Source organism: Thamnophis elegans, chromosome 1, assembly GCF_009769535.1.
Source record: "Thamnophis elegans isolate rThaEle1 chromosome 1, rThaEle1.pri, whole genome shotgun sequence".
NCBI classification, from domain to species: domain Eukaryota; kingdom Metazoa; phylum Chordata; class Lepidosauria; order Squamata; family Colubridae; genus Thamnophis; species Thamnophis elegans.
This window is the reverse complement of record NC_045541.1, coordinates 100,298,359-100,314,356: the sequence shown is the minus strand read 5'-3', so window position 1 is coordinate 100,314,356 and position 15,998 is coordinate 100,298,359. Positions and strand designations below refer to the sequence as shown.

Below are 15,998 nucleotides of genomic sequence, written 5' to 3'. Positions count from 1 at the left end.
TGGGATTACTTTGGTGAGGAGGGAATCTGACCATAGTGCTTAATTTATTCTTCAAAATAATGTAGCATTTTCTTCATCCTGATATTTGCAAACTTTACACAAATCAATAAGAATACATCAATAAGAAACAACAATACTATAAAAGATATGAAACAGAATTACTGAAAGCTGTTTAAAATGCCTGGATTTATAGATATTGTATAGTTGATATATTTTTCTTTATAATGTTTCCTTAAATATTAATTTCATTTTCAAAAATAATTGAAGAAAAAATGTCAGCAATATGTCATTTTGATTGTGCAGTTGACACTTTTTAAATCTTCCAATGCTGCTAATTACAGCATAGTTTTTAATTATTACCATGCTCTAAATGTTCTTCCCTCAAATGGTAATAAATTTAATACATATTTTACTCAATACAGAACAATATTTTGCTCCTTGAGAATAGTTTTTCTCCCATTTATAATTTTGTGTATCTTACATGCTGTTTTACATATGTTAATTATATGCATATAATTAAAGGAACTTGCAGTTTTATTGTCTCAACTTCTTTTAATCCAGGAAATGAACGAACAACTGAACCGCCTTGAATCAGAGAAAGACAATCTTCAATCCAAACTGGATGCAGAAAAGCACATAATGCGAGCCCAGCTGAGAGACATGATGGAGAAACATGAGAACGAAATGAGGAAAGCCAGAGAGAAGTACAATGCTGATCATCAGGAGATACAAGAAATGCATGAAACAGAGCTTCAGGAAAAAGATCAGACACTGCTTCAGCTACAGAAAAAAATTGATGAATTAATTTCTGGAAATGAAAGTAATTTGGAGCAAGCCGTTGATTTGGATGCTATTATTAAGCAAAAGTTGGAACATTTAGAAGGTAATATAATGGACAACAACCCTTAAAACTGCTTGCTTACTACATTGAAGAGTTGATTCTGTTTTTATTAGCGGAGAGACACCTTTGTGGACAGATTTTACACAGGTTTTCAGTGCAGTCACACTAAAGATAAAGTGTTATTATCTCCTCTCCAGTCTGTGTAGAGTAGATGGTTATATCTCTTTAAACAAATCTTTTAGTTTCTTAAAGAGGGCATGATAGTGCAGCAATGATGTCAGAAGCTGACACCACTATTATATTTGGAAGAGTTGGAATTCCTTTAATGATTAATAGTTGTGTTAAGTCTAATAGAGAATTAATATTTACTGTTTATTTTAAAAATCAGAGTTTTTTGCATAATCCTACAGTTTACTGACAAATTTAATAGTGTGATCTTGGGGGAGGCCTCTTGGGGCTATCAAAGAGGAGTTTTGGCAGGGCATATAGCTCATGGTGGAATGTAGTCTGGATTCCCAGGAGGAAGGGGCTGAGTCAGTGGAGCTTGTCAAGTTTGGTTAGAAGGAAGACAGTTAAATGGCTCCTCCTTAGCTATCCCCAGAGTATATCTGTAGTTATGCAAATAGCTTAATCTGGCAAGATTTTGTCCCTAAGTAAAGAATAATTAAAGAAATATCTAGTGTCTCACATTGGGCAAGTCTTAGAAAATTCTCTCCTAAGCATATGTCACTGATAAGAAAACAATCTAAGTAATATGTTATATTAATAGTTTTGATGTAGTTCTAAATAATGATTGAGTTTGCCTGTTTGTTTAAGTGCAAGTAAAACTGAAAACAGAAGAGGCTAGCAAATCAGAAGCTAAATTCCTTAAGATGAAAGCATGGTCCAAATCCAGAATCAGACAACTTGAAGATGAACTTAAAAATGTATGTTAAATGTTTACACACATTTTAATCTTATGTGCCCGCTTTAGTGATGTAGATGCCAAAGTTTTGTTTAATGATAAGATATAAAGTAATGTTTTTCTTGGTTTAAAGTCGTTTCTTCAGAAAATAGCTTGTTTCCCCAAAAATAGGACCTATCCAGAAAATAAGACCTAGCAGATGTTTTCATGTGTGCCTAATATAAATCCTACCCCAAAATAAGCCTTACTTAAGCACCTGCACAGCTGGCCACTCGCTCATTCCGTCTGGTTGCTTGCAGTGCCACTGCTGCAAGGCACTGGAGTTGTGGAGTTATCCCACATGCCCCGCATCAGCTTACCTCAGGGCGTCTGCAGCCAGGCCATTCATGCCCTGACACCAGCCTCATGGCATCAGCACCAGCAGCCATGTGCAGCAGGAACCCACGTGGCCATCACCTTACTTCTGTTTGCTCGTGGCCACAATAGAACAGGAGGCTGAGTGATGTGCTGATGCCGCGACCCGCGAGGCAGGTATTGGAGTGTAGATGGCCTGGCTGCGGGATCCTGAGGTAAGCCGTGGGCATATGGGGGAGCTACATCACCTCCTACCTCACGACAGCAGCGCTATTGAATCATGCAGCCTCCAGCCTCGCTGCAAGCAAGCAGAAGATGTAAGCCTCCCATACAGGGGTGGAAAATAAGACACTCCCTGAAAATAAGCCCTAGTACTTATTTTGGGGCCCAAAAGAAAATAAGATCCGGTCTTATTTTCGGGAAAACATGGGTACTATAGTTGAAAAATTGATTAGTAAAAATAATAATTTAACTATGGAACTGATGGTATAATTCTGCTGCAACTTAAGGGATATGTTTATATTATGGGATTACACAAATGTATCAAAGACCTTACCAGATTTTGTCTCATTTTGTTTTTTTACATATTTACATATTGTCAGAAATTGACTTTTTTTTTTCTAGGTTACACCAATGAATAGCAGCATAACTGCCTTACAAGATCAGATTTCTGAATTAAAGAATGAAAAAGAAGAGCTGCAGTCAACATTGCATACATATTTGGAATATAAAACTCAAAATGGTAAATAATGATAAACTTACTGTCATTTTGAAAGGTATCTACCTTAAAATGATGCAGAAAAATAATGTGTATAGTCTCTGTTTAATTGTTCATTTTGCTACTTATGAATTGTGAACTATAATAAGTAAAATTTGTAGATACAATAGACACAGAAATGTTTATTGCACCAGCAAAAATAACCTTTTTCTGACTGCACATTTGATCCTGCCTTGAAGCTCAAAAAAGCATCTGAACTTTTGCACACTATACTTAGTGAGTAGCTTGACTGCAATGCAAAATAAATAAATAACATCGACATTATATAATTCATGCTATGACATCTCACAAATGTTACCTGAGGGAGAACAGCATTATATTACACATTCCAACTTTCTCCTTAGCATATAATTTAAAATCAGCATTAAACCTAATTAGAAAGAAAGCAATAGACTTTTTTTAAATACCCAGGGCAGTTAATCATTGATTGTGGGCTGATGCTCTCTCATTCTTCTATTAGTTATAGTTGGTCCTGATGTTCATTAGTTACAGGAAGGGATATATATTAATCTAGCAAAATAATCTCCATTTTCCTTTGCTATCTCCGAGTAGAGAGAGATGGATGATATTTTATGTCATGCTTCCATGTTTCTGTACTTCTAATTTGAAGTAAGACCAATGCATAAAGCCTTAGATTCAAAAAGTGTTGACCTTGAAAAACCCTATTTCAAGATGCACTGTGCTTACTGATAGTGTTCTGAAGCCGTACCAACTATTCTGGAAATAATTTGAGCTTGAAGCAGGGTTTTATAACACTTCCAGAATGGCTATAACAATATCGACCCATTCTTAATGATGTTGGAATAGTTGTTTTTGACTCAAAAGGAGACTTTTTACCTGAACAAGTTTTGAATGTAAATGTTTTATATACCAAAACCTTGAACTTACATTTTCTTGCCTAAACATATTACAAAAACCTGTGGATTATAGTATACTTATGATGGAAACAATTTTCATTACAGAAGAACTTTTGGCTAAACTGGAAATTTATGAAGAACAGCAGCGAAAACTTCAAGCGGATCTTGAACAAGTTACAAAGAGAGCAGCTTCACAGGTCTGCCATGTTGGGAATATCTTTAACATAAGTATTAATTACTAGTTAATTAATATATTGAATGTCTTTATAAGTGGTTAAATAACAAGAAATAAATGGAAAGCACTTTAAATTTGCCATAATGATGGAAATGTTTTGTGATAAATTGTGAATCACTATGCTGTCTGTAGACATAATATTCTATACCATTCTACTAATATTTAAACTATGGTTCTCAAAAGTGGGCTAGAGTGGTTTCAAAACACATGTTTAAAGAAAAAAAATCTTTATTGAACTTTTATCTGCTTTTCTTTTGATCTTTCCTCTGGCTGAACAAACTTGTTTCTAAAATCTGCCAGTTCCCTAAAGAAAGGAGTTTTGTAATAAAACAGCAAAGCTTTAACAATGGGGAACCAAACAAAGATACAAAAAAGAAATAAAAAGATCTCTCTATCCAAGGATGAGGAGGACAAATTTATAATGTTTCAAGATAAAATATTATCTTCGTCCTAAATTAGATACACTTTGGTTTGGTAGTGTATTGCTGTATATGGAATATTATGCAACTTCCTAAGGATTTTGTTGAACTGCAAAAAAGCATATCCATAGAGTTACAGGGTCAGGATTAGTTCTCCTATAAGGGAAACTTACCATACTTTGGGGGGAATTTTATACTTTAGAGAATAGAGGTGAAGCACAAAAGCATTATAAATATTTATACAGTTTTGCATGTTGGAAAAACTGGATTGCAGAAAAAAAAATTCCTGTGTCACAAAACTAGAATTCAGACATACTGAATGAAGTTAAACAGTAGGAGATTCAAAATATTTATAAAGAACTTTACTCTGTATTTGTCCAATAAAATAATCAACTGTGACACTATCTCTAAAAAAGATACATTTCTATAGAATATGAATAATAATGGCAGCTAGTTATTTCAATAATATATTATTGTGATGTCTCAAGCAGTAGGTTTCCCAGTGCCACTTACTTGGGAACAAAGCTGGAAAGGTACTTCTTGCACTCAAGTTCTGCTTATATACTTAACATTGGCTTCGAATTGGTCAGTGTAAGAACAAAATACCTGTAAATTTTAATCTGGCATCAGTGTGCTGCTTCTTACAAGTTACTGTTTGCCAAATTATTCTGTTTATCAGTTTTATTGAACTGATTAATTATTCTCATGCCCTAACTTAATTTGGTTCAGGCTAGTGAATCAGGCAGTGCGGATGAATTACAGAGTCCGCTTTTGGAATGGCAAGAAGCTGTATCTGAATCTGAGGATATGCACCCTGAAATCAGAGAGGAAAAAACTGCTATGGCTCTAAGAATGGCACAGATTGAGGAAGAGAGAGAAGGTGAGTTAATTTGCTTGAAATGTTACTACATCACTTGGATGGATTGTCAAATATGTCATTTGACAATGAGCTACCAAGCTCATTGACAGTTTTAGTCAATGTACTGTATATGTATAAAAATATATACATGCATATATGTTTGATTTACTGTGGCAATCTAGTGAAAATCATTTAATGAGACATTTAGCAGCATCTATCTATCTGCCTGTGCCTAGTTTACCTTGCAGTCTGATTTAAGGAGTTACAATTACCTGTAATTACTGCATATGCCGTAGAGCAGAGTACAAAGAACAAAACTATTTGGTTTATCTGCACCAATATATAATACACTATATTGCCAAAAGTATTTGCTCACCCATCCACATAGACTCAGTTGTGTGTGAATACTTTTGGCAATATAGTATATATATATTCCTAAATAGTGCACAAATTGAAAAGGTTTAAGTACTAAGAATTTTTGTACTGACTTTTTGGAACATCTGAGCCCATAAGTCCTTTGCATCTCACTTGTGCATTGTGCAGACAAAGTATAATAAACACTAAAATAACTATAGTTTTAATCGAATACTATGTTCTTGTGGTGCTAGGAACACAAAAAGAAATTTTCTTTAAAACTTCTTTTTTTAAATGTGATTTGCAATTCGCATACATGGAATAAATATTAAAATTGTTTAAGATATCAATCATAGGTCCTCAGAATTTACAGAATTTAATTCTGTAGGAGTTTTGCCTTGTTTGCATATTTTTATTAAAATTATTTTAAGCCTTACTAAACAAGCATTGGTATTGTAATAAAGATACTCAACAACATTGGTATTTTTTTTTATAAAAACACTCATTATATACTTATGTTAATTTAGCAAATTAACTCAAAAGTTTTATATTAGTTGAACAACATGGCATGTTACTTTGCTCTAGGTTAGTTTTTAAAATGTTAATTAATATTTAAAGACACTCCACAGTATTAATGTAAACAAAATGCTTATTACCCACATGTTGAACACTTTTTCTACGTCTAACAGAGCTGTGGAATACTTTGGTTTTAATTTCCAAAATGCTTCAGAATGCATAGTCATCACTCTTTTATACCAAATGTTATATATAAATATGACATTTGTCTGCATCTCTTTAAAGTCTGTGAAGGGCAATCATGAAACACCAGCTACTATAAAGAGCAACAGATAAATACAATGTTTGTTTGACTACCTGCTATAAACCTCTATAGAATCAAACCTGAAGTGTTGTACAGTCCCTAAATCCCATTAAATAAATAAATCCCATACTTGTTTTCTTTCCCATTATTGAAATCTCTGCATTCTGCCAATAGTCGAAGGACATAGATAAAAATAAATCCTCAAATGGATACAATATTTCATAGGGTAGCAAATTACATGCCATATATTCAATGTGCTAAACAAAATGTGCTTGTATGCCAGATCTTTGGCCATAACAGTCTAAAGGCAGATGAAAGACAACATTTTAAAGTTCTGTTTATATTGCATTAATATGATGAGTTATTTATCTTCCTATGTGTTTGGCTTGTAGTTAATTTTGCATTTTCTATTGGGTTAAGCATGACTTTTCTGTTTTGTTCCCCACCGTCATCCCAATGTGGTTAAACCCGATGAGTGCTTGGTGTCCCTTTCCCCTCCACTCCTAACCTCCACTGCGATTTGGTCAGCCACTGAGAACATAGTTTCCCATCAGTTTTGTGCATGCAGGATTCTGCAGCCACAACAGCCTATAACATACTGTTGGTAGTTTTCCTCTGTAGTGTATTTTGCGGAAAATTTTCAATAGTGTGCTATACCAGCTGTTTGTGGTGCTATTTTTTTTAATTAGCATAAGTTACAAAAGCTGTTTTGTTAACATGCTTTCTTTCCCTTTGTAATACCTATGCTTCATTTATGTTAACATAACCATCTCATTTTTTTTGTACTAATAGTTGGCTCCATATTTAACTGAGAAGCCATAATTTATAATAAATCATAGTTTAATATCAAAGAATGTCATTAAGCTCTTCTAAACCATATTCAAATTTTTAAACTATGTTGAATCTCCAATTTATTTTTGATTTTGTACTGTAGTCCTTAATATTTATCTTATCCAAAGTTTGTAACAGCATGGCACCATTAGATGTGAATTATGATGTTCAGCTTTTTATCTATAACTCATTTAAATACATTTTCCCTCTGAAAATTGGAAAGATGAAAATATTCATAAATTGGAAAAGTACATTGTTTCTAAGTTCTACAATTTAGGTAGTAATCCCACTCAATTTCTCTATAGCTCTTCTATTCTAATTATTAGATATTACATGAAGTGTTTGTTGGTACAGAATCACTGAAGTAAGCAAATGCTATGTTGTTATAGGATTGGATCCAAAGTTGCGTATGGTAAGAGTATTTGTAAACTGGATGATTATATAAACAGATGTAAGATTATTTTAGCTAATTCTCCATCTTGCTATATACATTCTGAAACCTTTGTTTATATTATTGGAAAACCTCCCAGGAGAATCTATGTGATTCAGTCTACTCCGCCAGATGGAACCAGAGTAGTATATATCAGTGGATACAGCCATAGCATTATGCATTAGCATACATATTAGCATGATATTAATGCACAGTTGACTGACATATCAGTGATCATAAGAGTTCAGTTAAAATACTTCAGTCTCTTTGAAATTATATGTGTTGCTGCCTACTCCATAATCTTCGGTAGTATTAAAAAAATCAAGATAGTGGCCACAACTATGTGATTTAAGCACTTGTTTACATACATTGGGATATATAAAAAAATAAAACTTTCATCATGTTGTTATGCCCTGGGAGAGCAAGGGCTACAGCAATAAAGAGAGAAAATATTACTATATGAATTGACTTACCTTTAAATTTCTGTTGCTACACAACTGAGTATTACCTATTACATTCTAAAAAAAATATTATTTTTCCTATTTTTTGTTTTGTTTTATTGGTGTGCCTGATTTTATCATAGAATTATAGAATGGTAGGGTCTTGATCCAAGCCAAGGGCAAGAATCCTTATACTATCCCAGAAAAATGGCTGTCCAGTCTCCCTTGCAAACCTCCAGCAATGAAAGACCTGCATAAGCTGCTTTATTGCCTCACAATTCTCATGGTTGGGAAATTCCTCCTTATTTTGGAACTCTCTCTGGCATTTCCTGGAGATCTCTAAGATTACAATCAGTGATTCCGGGATTACATCTGCCACTCTTATTTAAGCATCCTAAAATATAACCCATGCAGACTGGAATTAATTCAAAGCAGCTAGGTATTTTCTTACCCAAATCCTTACTTATTTTGATCCATTCTCCCAACCCAGGTATCTTCTTTTTCAGTTCATTCTGAACTTTAGGCTTCCTGAACTATCGGAGAGCTCTTTATGCAACCATTCTAATTTCTTCAACTTACACTTCCATTTCCTCAATATATCTAGAGCATTGTCATTCCCTTCCTCCCATAATTTTTGTCCAGATGATTTGGTCTCATGAATTTCCATGGACATAATCATTTTTATGAGCCCTTTTCTAGGATTTGTTTGAAACAAATTATATTGTTTAAGTACTATACATAGCATAGATCCCCAAGCTCTTGTGTATTCTATTTGTAGAAATAGAAAAATATCAGGTTCATTTCCTCACCTGGAATTTTTTAGGATAGGTGCCTGCTGTTGCTTCCATCAACAGAATAGGGAAGGTATAGTTCCCTTTCTTTCCTACAGCCACCGGTCCACTTTTAAAATATTTTCTAGAGAACAAGTGACTTTTCTTCAGTAGATTAGAAAAGTCTTTGGGACTGCAGAAGTGAGGAGGGATAAGAAAGGGCTGCTATGCATAGAACTTTCTCTTTTGTAGTGTTGGATTTTTATCCATAAAATAATATGTGAAGAAATGCAGAATCTTTTATTACATTATAAAAGAATCACTGACTCTCAAATTTCCAGACCATGATATTTATGAAGTCTATAAACTTGAATTTTTGCCTCTGTTACATATTTTTATTATTTAAAATGATAGCAGTTGTTCATTTTTAGAAAAATTGAGTCATACTTTGAGCAAAGTATGGAGCCAACTTTATCTTAATTCTTGCTGATCTTTGTCTGCTTTATATTAAAATTTCAAATGTTTGTTCTTTGCTAATCACACAAAACAGATGGGAATGTGCTTAAAGAATTACTTTTTGACAAGGAATGCAATTGTTTAAGTTACTGTATTTAGAAATTATTGTGTGTTCTTGACAAATTATTCTATTATTTTAACACTCAATGTTATGGCTTAATGCCAGTTTGCAGTGTGTGATACAGTCTTGTGACTTCCTCATATTACTTGAAACAAGAGCTCTTTTTGGTAGTAAAAAACTAAGCACAACTTGTTTTGTTTTGTGAAATGTGATTACACATTTGTCACATACATCACAGATCTGCAAAAAAAAAATTTTTCAAGAGCTATTTTGGTTATTCCACGTAATACAAAGATTACATTGAATGTAATATTTATGTTTTTTGGTGCGCTGAATTCAAAAATGACCTCCATTTTGTCATAGGATATCACGTTTCCTGACAATTTAGGTAACTATGTTAAATAAGGCAATACCTCAAAATAAATGAAAATAAACTTATAAAATTAAAATTTTATTACAATATTTTCATGAATATCCTTTTTTGAACTGAAATGAGCTCATCTACACACACTAAACTCGATTCTTCTTCCTTGTGAGGCTCCTCTTGGTGCATGTGAGTAGCATCTGGAATGTCTCTCTGAAGCATTCAACAGTAGTCTGCCACCATTGTAATGCTACATTTTCCCTGGTATCTCCTTTCCATCTCTTTAATGTCTTGGTGGAATCGTTCACCTTGTTCCTCACTCACAGCTCCCAAATTTTCAGGAAAGTAGTCAAGGTGGGACTGGAGGAAATGCATTTTCAAACTCATCAGGCAACCTAAAGCTCGAAATGCTTTCAGCATTCTTCCAACGATCTTTTTGTAGTGAAGATCTTTGTTATTACCTAAACATTTCTGTACGACTTCTTTAAATGCAATCCACCCTTCTTTTTGAGGATCTGTCATGGTATTGACAAATTCTTGATCAACTATAAGCCTTCTAATGTCTGGTCCGACGAACACACCATCCTTCAATTTTGCCTCCGATGGGCATGGAAACTTGGTGACCAAGTATTTGAAGCATTCTCCACTTCCAAAAGTGACCTTACGAATTGCTTCATCCATCCCAATTTTATGTGGAGAAGTGGTAGAAGAACTTTATGGGAAGGTACCAAAGTTTCTCAGAGGACATTTTTTTCACCGACTGTTAGCACCTTCGGCTGCCAACTCTTCTTGGTCCAGTGATTTTTGTCGGTCTCAACTGACCCATAGACACAGAAAACAAGGGTATTTGGTATACCCAGCTTGTTGCCCGAGCAGCATGCACAAGACCTTCAAGTCTCCACACGCTTGCCAACCATGGTCTTCATATTTAAGTTTACAAAGAACCAATCCCAAGTTCCCGTAGGTTTCCTTCAAGTGTACGGAATGACCTACAGGTATGGAAACATAAAAATTGTTGTGGAATAAAACTGCTTTGAGACTTCTTTTTGAAGAATCTATAAAAAGACGCCATTGCTCTGAATCATATTGGATTTTAAATTGACCCATCAGACCTTCGACATCGATGCAATAAACCAACTTGTCTTCCTGGGCGAATTAAGAAACGAACTCCTTTTCACGATGTCTGAACCATGAAAATGACATTCCTGGCAACAATAAATTCCTGCTTTTCAACCTTGATCTGAGTAACTCAAGTGGAAATTTTTGGGAAGATTCAAGTTTCTTACCAAATCATTCCTCTCTTCCTGAAAAAACAATTTTGGTCTTGTATCATCTTCAAAGTCAGAACTTGATTCATCATCTGGTTCAGGTATGACTTCACCTTCATTGGAGCTAGGTATCTCTTCCAAGATAGCAGGGGGCTTGGGTACTGGTACATCTGCGCTATGGGGGATGGGACGAATTGCTGAGTGAAGATTGGGGTATGAAATAGAATGTTTCCATTTGGAATTAAACTCTTTCACATCGCAGGAACAAAAGTAACAGTCATCACTATGGTTCTTTTGCTCTCGCCATATCATAGGAATCCCATAATGGAAAGATTTTTTCTTACCCTTGAACCAGTTTCGGAGGTCCTCAACACACCGTTTGCACACTTTATGAGGCGCCCAAACTTTATCTTGATCTCCAATTTTTAGTCCAAAGTATTCAAAGTATACTTTTTTCACAAAGTCTATAATATTCTGCTGTTGCTTCAACACTGTATATTCATCACAGATGAAACAGAAACTGTCTGGCAAATTAATACACTTTCGCGGAGCCATAACATGGCTCCGGTTGAAGAATGATGAGCTAAGATGAGTTGCGATGAAAAAGTGTGACCAGCCTAGAACCAAGAACCTGATGATGATTCGTGCACAAGTGTGGCATGCAGGAGAGAGCAGCTCTGTGTCTGTACACCAGACATCACAGTGCTGGCATCGCCCCCTGCACTGACCCGAGATGCTGCTATCTGCCCTGTGTCTCCCTCCCACTGGATTCTTCAGGAAAGATTAACCCCTTCTATCATTAGAAGCACAGACTTAAAACTTGCTCAGCTTATGTATATTTTGCTGACCATCAGATTTACAGTGCTATATTTTTTTTACATAACTCGGACAAACCCCTTAAGATTTTTTTGGCATTTCATATGCATTTATATGAATTAATTAATAGTAATTTGGACTTTAAATTTGGTTTAAAACCCGTAGTATTAAAAAAATACCATTTTTTTTAAAAAAATGATAAATTTGAAGACAATTTTGCATGATGTGGCAAATCATTACGTCTAGGAGTTTTTTCAATATTTTATTTGTTTTCAGCACACCAAAATACATGGAAATTAGATGAAAATAATCAAACAGCTTTTTAGTCACAGACCTGTCTGTATGGCAGACTTAATTTAAATTTAACTTGAATATGAAAGTGGCTGCCCTTTTTGCCAGTATTCATATACATATTTTTTTTTTAATCTAAAAATGATGCCCATGAGATCAATACCCTCTGTGGCTTCTTTGGAAATAATGAAAAGCTGATTATGTATTGGTGTTCTGTAGTGGGGGAAATCACAAGGAGAATGAAGTTCTAGAGTGCATCTGTAACTTCATAAATCTCTCTGTGTCAGTAATCCTTTTGAATGTAGATAGTTTGCTTTTTTTTTGGTCTGATAATGTGATTGCTTTCCTGTGGCACAAAACTGATTGAGGATGACTGGTTCTTTCCTGGCTGCTCTGATCCAGCCATAGTCTCAGGGCAACAGGAGCTGGAGGAGGAATTGGCCACAGGCCAGGGAATTGGCAGGATGCCATTGGAGAGAAAGAAGACTACTCAGTCCAGCAGGAAACTCCAGGTAAGTTGACAATATATTGATATCTTAATGGGTACTACATTTTTTCAGTGGATGCACTCTGAGGGTATATGTGTTGCATTAACATGTGCAGTGAGACACTGAAGGAAATTAATTTAATTCCAGTGCTTTTGAAATGCACGATTGCCTTACTAATTTATGGAAGGTTTCATTTGAAGTGGGTATTATATAGTAAGATGTGGGGTTTTATGCATGTTAATTTTAGTGTGTGTATATTTTTCTTGCATTTAGGAAGATTACGGCTTTGATGGAAAACAATGCTACGAAGACTTGAACATCACTTTGGATAGCACTGATTCAGCTGAAGGAGAGAACATGGGAGGTTGGTGGCCAGAGTACACTTCTCCTAGTACAGGTGTGGCAAACACTAGACAGTTTATTAAAGCATGCACAATGTCTGTCCGTCTTTTTCTTTTTCAAATTCAACCAACAAACCATATTATGTTGTGTTTGTATCTATGTTGAATTTTTTTTTGGTTTGCCTTTTTGTTTCATTTTTAAGCATGTGCGTGCTGGATGAACTGTCTAGTTTTGGTTCAGAACTAGAGTTCAGTGGTTGGTTGAAACATGGATACACCTTTGTGAGTAAAGATTATTGTCATTCATGGTAAGAAGGATTTTTTTTTAAAAAAATCTAGTTGTATAGTGCCTTCACAAGTTACTGTTTTCAGTTCCAGGGATAGATGTCCCATTTTAGATAGAAAAGGCTGCAGTTGCATGCAGATACATTATTTTATAAACTGTGATTTAAGTTATTGAAATGAAGCATCTTATTTGTTTTGTCTGGCTCCCCTAAAGTTCAGTTAATTGCTAACACATTTCACCTAATAAATTTTCCTTTATAGTGCTAAAACTACAAATTCTGAAGAGAATGTCTTTTACTCTTCAAATGTTTTTTAAAACTGTTTTATAATGTAATAGACATAACAATAAGTAAAACTTAAAATAGTTCTTATTAGCAAACTTTGTGTGAAATATTGAACAATAAAATTGAGAGTGCAGCACTTCATCAGTTACATTAATTCATTGAAGCTTTTCTAATTTAAGAAGGCTTCAGAGATTAATCATGAAAAAGACCTTTAAAATGATTTTAATATAAGTACTTACAGAAAGGCATTATTCTCCCATTAAATATGCATGATAGTTTTATTGAATAGTTTGTGTATTTGGGCAACAACAATAATAAGGAAATATTGTTTGAATTACAAAGGTTTACGGACTGTGGTGGAAGAGTTAGAATTGGAAAGAAATAATTTGCAAGAACAGATTCTCTTTTTGGAGGAAAGATGTGGAAACCTGGAAGACAAATTGCAGCTCCAAGGTAGAATGGAAGCTCTGCAGGTATGTGTTAGAATTCAGGTGCCACATTCTACCATAGTTTCACTGCTTTTAATCAGTTTTCCCTAACCTGAATTCTGTGCTAAAAATGAACTGGACTGAAATAAATTTGCTTGCTTGAACACGATGCAAAAAGGTAAGATGGAGACAGGATAATAATTTAATTCCATTCCCTGCAAGCTTTTTCTTAGGTAAGTAATACATATCCTCATTACCATAAATGTGTATATGAGCTACAAGCAGATAAAATATTTGTGGCTGACCTTTTTTAATAGGCTTTGTTCAGGTAGGCCTTGGATTATGATCACTTGTTCAATGATCATTTCAAAGTTATAACAGCGCTGACTGAGGGGGACTGGTAATATAAGTCCCCCTGGTCATGTAAGTTGCAGCTATTATAGTGTCCCCTGGTTATGTAATCACCATTTATGACAGTCAGTGGGAAAGCCGACAAAGGCCCACAAGTCACTCCTGCTCTCACTTTTTCACTGCAGCACTCACCCATTCACACTCCATATCTGCCCACAGCTCCTGCTTGTGATACTTTCCCACCACAGTTCTCACTCCCAGTTTTACCTGCTGGCCTGCTTGCCTGCTACTCCTTCATCTTCCCATATCACAGTAATATGAAGTCCATACTTAATGATCCACACAGTCCTAGAGATACAATGACAAAGGGACTATTGGGAGTGCCATCACTAAGTAGAGGAGTCACATAATGTACTTTACCATTGCATCACTTAGCGACAGAAAATTGGTTCTAATTGCAGATCTAACCCAAGGGCTATCTATCAGATAGACATGCATACCATTTAATATGCATTGATTTGGGTTGGGTGAAAATGAGCAAGTCTTGAGTAATGGAGTCATTTCCAAATACTCTCTTTAGCAAAAACATATTCTACTTTCAGTGAGAGCCTGTTTTCCCCAACAGTACTTCAGTTCTAGAATTCATAACTGTACATACTTCCATCTTTTTGGCACAGGGTAGACTTTCCTTATTCACTTGGCATCTGAGAGAAAAAACAACTTCCTTTGTTTATTGTTTTATTTTAATTGTCATATTCTGTTTTTATTATGTAAAATTAAAATAAAATTTAAAAAATATTAAAATGTATTAATATTATCTATTACTAAATAGCTTTACTTATATTTTGCTTCAGGTATGCTGAGGTGTACTACCTCAGACTCCTCTGAATAAAGACTAGTGAAATATTTTAAATGGCATCAAATACAAACTCCAGTATAGACAAGGAAATAGTCACACGATATACAAGGATGGACGTAGATTTATTTGCAATAAAAACAACAGCATTCCATCTGAAAAAAAAAAGAATATGCAAACTCAAACTTGTTTTTAGATCTTCAATTGCAAATTAGAAATAATTAGTTATATTAGATTTTCTGTCTTTTATTCTTCTTCATTGGCTAATTTTTATAAGTGCACAGATTTCATGTCATTCAAATAAAGTCATCCTAGACACTGGTTGGGCTGTAATGTTATATAATTACAGCTTGTACAAAGTTTGGGGGATATATATGTATGTGGATATATATGTATGTGGAGATATATATATATATATATATATATATATATATATATATATATATATATATATATATATATATATATATATATATGGAATAGATGCAGAGAAATGAAGAAGCAGTACTTTTATAATAAAAATAATCTTTGTGATGATAAGATCAGTAAAACTAAATCTGAAATATTTGTTGATTGTCTATTTAATTTGCATAAAACATCTGTGAAGCATACTTGCCTTTCTAAGCTTCATGTGAACAGATAGAATATTGTGTGTGTTTCTAATAATTCTGTTAACTTACTAAGTGCGCATGTGTAATACAAGACAGATTTCTCAAAGAAACATCAATGCATATTTGGATTGTAACAAAACATTTCA

At 34.3% G+C, this 15,998-nt stretch overlaps 1 protein-coding gene across 7 annotated transcripts in view; it reads left to right on the top strand.

The window, feature by feature from the left end:
• LOC116514119 (golgin subfamily B member 1-like) overlaps positions 1-15,998 on the top strand; it is a 52,681-nt gene that overhangs the window by 11,870 nt on the left and 24,813 nt on the right. For 3 of the 7 annotated variants that reach the window (XM_032225591.1, XM_032225584.1, XM_032225575.1), the window contains exons 10-17: positions 562-883; positions 1,658-1,767; positions 2,724-2,841; positions 3,840-3,931; positions 5,118-5,269; positions 12,567-12,720; positions 12,970-13,093; positions 13,949-14,079. In XM_032225591.1, coding sequence (XP_032081482.1) covers positions 562-883; positions 1,658-1,767; positions 2,724-2,841; positions 3,840-3,931; positions 5,118-5,269; positions 12,567-12,720; positions 12,970-13,093; positions 13,949-14,079 — 1,203 coding nt within the window. The remainder of the gene's footprint in view (positions 1-561; positions 884-1,657; positions 1,768-2,723; positions 2,842-3,839; positions 3,932-5,117; positions 5,270-12,566; positions 12,721-12,969; positions 13,094-13,948; positions 14,080-15,998) is intronic. The other 4 variants (XM_032225621.1, XM_032225614.1, XM_032225606.1 and 1 more) reach the window with 3 other exon arrangements.